The sequence below is a fragment of the Portunus trituberculatus genome, chromosome 15 (genome assembly GCF_017591435.1).
Source record: "Portunus trituberculatus isolate SZX2019 chromosome 15, ASM1759143v1, whole genome shotgun sequence".
Taxonomy (NCBI): Eukaryota; Metazoa; Arthropoda; class Malacostraca; order Decapoda; family Portunidae; genus Portunus; species Portunus trituberculatus.
In genome coordinates this window covers 20,751,129-20,754,671 of record NC_059269.1, presented here as the reverse complement: position 1 = coordinate 20,754,671, position 3,543 = coordinate 20,751,129, and the positions used below count along the sequence as shown (strand labels likewise).

General features: G+C 40.8%; 1 protein-coding gene across 3 annotated transcripts in view; it reads left to right on the top strand.

Moving 5' to 3' along the window:
• Positions 1–1,044: 1,044 nt before the first annotated feature.
• The window catches only part of LOC123504192 (zinc transporter ZIP1-like), a 6,656-nt gene continuing 4,157 nt past the window's right edge, over positions 1,045–3,543 (top strand). Inside the window, exon 1 of one of the 3 annotated variants that reach the window (XM_045254542.1) lies at positions 1,045–1,232. In XM_045254542.1, the coding sequence (XP_045110477.1) occupies positions 1,080–1,232 (153 nt within the window). In that variant the 5' untranslated portion in view covers positions 1,045–1,079. Of the gene's footprint in view, positions 1,233–1,738; positions 1,859–3,491 lie in introns of those variants that run through there. The other 2 variants (XM_045254543.1, XM_045254541.1) reach the window with 2 other exon arrangements.

Genomic DNA, 3,543 nt, shown 5'->3' with positions numbered 1-3,543 from the left:
AATGACTCATGTTGTGAAAGTCCCAGAGTAATGTATACTATATCTGATGTGCGTCCTGTCTCCCAGGATAGCCACACAGCACGCACACAGGAGAAAACTAAGTCCCTTGGTAATGTATGTATACTGTATCTGGTCTTCTGCAACCCCCCAGCCATACAGCGAGAACATAAGATGGTGCACTGACTGACCTTCCCCCAACAAGATCATGAGTCAACTTTCTGCCCAAGACTATTCACTGCCTCGTCCGTCCCAGTTAGTAAGTGCACTGTGGATAGTGAGTTATTCCGGATTGTAGAACTCTAGTAGCGCTCAGTTCGGCGCCTGACGGGCGACACATAGCACCGTGTCTGGTTTGGTATTAGGATGTTGGAAGGATGTGCAAATGGTCGCCTTTTTTTTCTTTTTTTAGCTTTTTCCTTAAGGTAAACAAATAATGCTAATTGATTTTTTTTCCGCATTTAGTAAAGGAAAGCGCAACATCCATCCATTACTATTGCTTTGTTGCCAGTTTCTTTATATGCTTCGTTTATTATATCTTGTTCTATTTTTATTTCATCTTTAATACACTGACTTAGTGAACGCAGAAAAAAGAGAAGCTTACTTTACTTATATATCAGGAATGAAAACAAAAATGTCTAGAGAGAGAGAGAGAGAAAGAGTATAAAAAATATTCATTGTGCCTAAATCTTTAACTATCTGATCCTAACACTTCATCTAAACCTTAAGAATGAAGAGTTGCTACGAGCGATGTGTCCTATTCTTGCCAATTAATAGAGACTTTCGGCGCAGATTATTTCCATGCTTGTAAAACATGAATGGTTTCGATTGTTTCTCCTCAAATAAATCTAAGAAAAATCTAATTATTTCAAAATAGCACCTCCATAAACGATGCACATCGCACATTCTTAAATTACTCGGGACAGGAAAATTGAAGAATACGTTATTCTCGAGGCTTGAATAATTAGAAACCCACAAGAATGGTGCCTAAGGTCCGGAAGCCTGACATTTGCACCATTAGCACGGCAGTATTGGAAAGCTCCGTGGAAGGAGAAGCGTGGAGCAGAGTGCCAGCCGTAGCGATGGGTCGAGTCTGTCAACGAGAGGGGAGGCAGGAAGACGCAATTATTACTACTTGGTTCCCCACCGCATGTGTCAGTACTGTGCGACCGGTGTATAGCACACTAAGGACTGCTATCGAGTATTATAGTATCAATCCTCACATAAATGCTAAGGTTAGTATTTATCACACAAGGAAAACTATTAGAAAATTGCCATCAAAGCATATCAGCATTAATTTAATAACTACAATTGCATTTATTGAAACAATCTTGGCTATCTTTATTTCTGGCCGATCAACAAAATGGTAATACGCATTGCGGACGCCAGTACCAGAGTATATATATATATATATATATATATATATATATATATATATATATATATATATATATATATATATATATATATATATATATATATATATATATCTGTATATACTCTGGCCAGTACAATGTAAAAGAGGTTTGATACGGTAGCTGGGGCACGTTGCCGAACACGACGGCAGGATGGAAGGTCGCCGCCACACGGCCCGCTGTGGTGCCGTGTGTGGCAGTTCCACCACACTGAGTTTTCTTGATCATCGTTCACCAAACCATACATAGGATTTTAACGTAAATGTTCAAATTTGGAATTTCCATATAGATAAGCTGTGTACGCATATCTTAGTAAAATTCCCCATACTGTTGTTGTAATGATGCACACGTCAAACATACTGTACATACTGTATTATAAACACGTGTGGAATTACTGCTGTCTTAATCAGAACCAGTCACAAAATGCTGACCAAATAATTACTGAGGTAAGGCGTCTAGTATTGTGTGTGTGTGTGTGTGTGTGTGTGTGTGTGTGTAATTCACTGTTTGATCTGCTGCAGTCTCTGACGAGACAGCCAGACGTTACCCTACGGAACGAGCTCAGAGCTCATTGTTTCCGATCTTCGGATAGGCCTGAGACCAGGCACACACCACACACCGGGACAACAAGGTCACAACTCCTCGATTTACATCCCGTACCTACTCATTGCTAGGTGAATAGGGGCTACACGTGAAAGGAGACACACCCAAATATCTCCACCCGGCCGGGGAATCGAACCCCGGTCATCTGGCTTGTGAAGCCAACGCTCTAACCACTGAGCTACCGGGCCGTGTGTGTGTGTGTGTGTGTGTGTGTGTGTGTGTGTTTGTAAAAATTTTCAGATTATGTTAAGTTAGAAAATTCAAGCCGAGTAATTCAACACCACTTAAAATCACCACCACCCTACAATACATTATACATTTGCCAAGTTTTAGTTTACCACCGGAATGAAAGGCATTTTTAAATTTGATGGATATGAAATTGCCTGAAGCTCCGCGATCTTCAGTCCATATTAGATCGATTTTTCTAAAGCTTCTGTTTCGTGTTGCATTTCTAAGTAGTTGGTGTCTGATTGGCTACTCCAGTCATCTCATTAACTTCACCACTCGTACGGATTATTCACTATAAACTCCATGACCAAGTCTTGATACATTTCCAAACATATGAAACTTAAAGAAAACACCTGAACCAGATGAAACAATAATAATTAAAAGAAAGACAGTATAAAAGATATAAACATATTCCACCATATAATGTTCAATTAACCAATCTTTGGGAATATGTTCTGAACTACAGTCAAGTCTGCCATCATGGTCTGTGGACAGAACCTGAGCCTCGGGATTGACTACGAACTCCTAAACCTGCAACTCTGCCCAAACAGTCTTAGATCGACGCGACGGTGATCATCACAACCTTGTATACTATTTTATAGCAAATTATTTATTTACCTGAAGTAATAGTCATGAGCTATCTGGGTTTTAGGAATCACACACACACACACACACATACACACCTTGTATTTATAAAGCATGTTGAACTCCTTCCTGTTGTCACTGCAACACGAAAGGAAACAATTAGAGGACACAGTGAGTCAAACGACGGTCAAGCCTCCCTACCCAAACCATACCTCGCCTGGTGTGTGGACTGTGGAGTCATTATTATGACAGGAAGTCTTGCTGTCTCTTCCTACTCGCACACCTTGATGGCCTTTTTCTAATCGGAATCCAGTAATTTTTTGTACAGGAAGAATTCAGGGAAGGTTGTATTTTGTAGTAGAAGCAAAGTGCCAGCCGAGTGAAGGCGTGACATGGATGATGGATAAGTATGCTCCCCGTGCCGCGTGTGTGGTGTCGTGCAGAATATTGTTACTGACAAAACCATAAATAAAATGGATATAAAGTTTGTGGACATGCATCTGTGCACGTATGCAGAACCTGAATAAATAAACTAATCGTTAGTATTCTAAGGAACAAAATCCTCTCCTATCTGCTTCTCACAATTGTGCTTTAGAATTTGAGGGAGGAGAGGTGATTGATAACACAGTGCATATGCGAGACACAAGCCTGGCACAACAGGTGGACAGGGTCGAGCAGGGCAGTGGGCGGGAAAGGAAGGTGACGAGTGGGCACA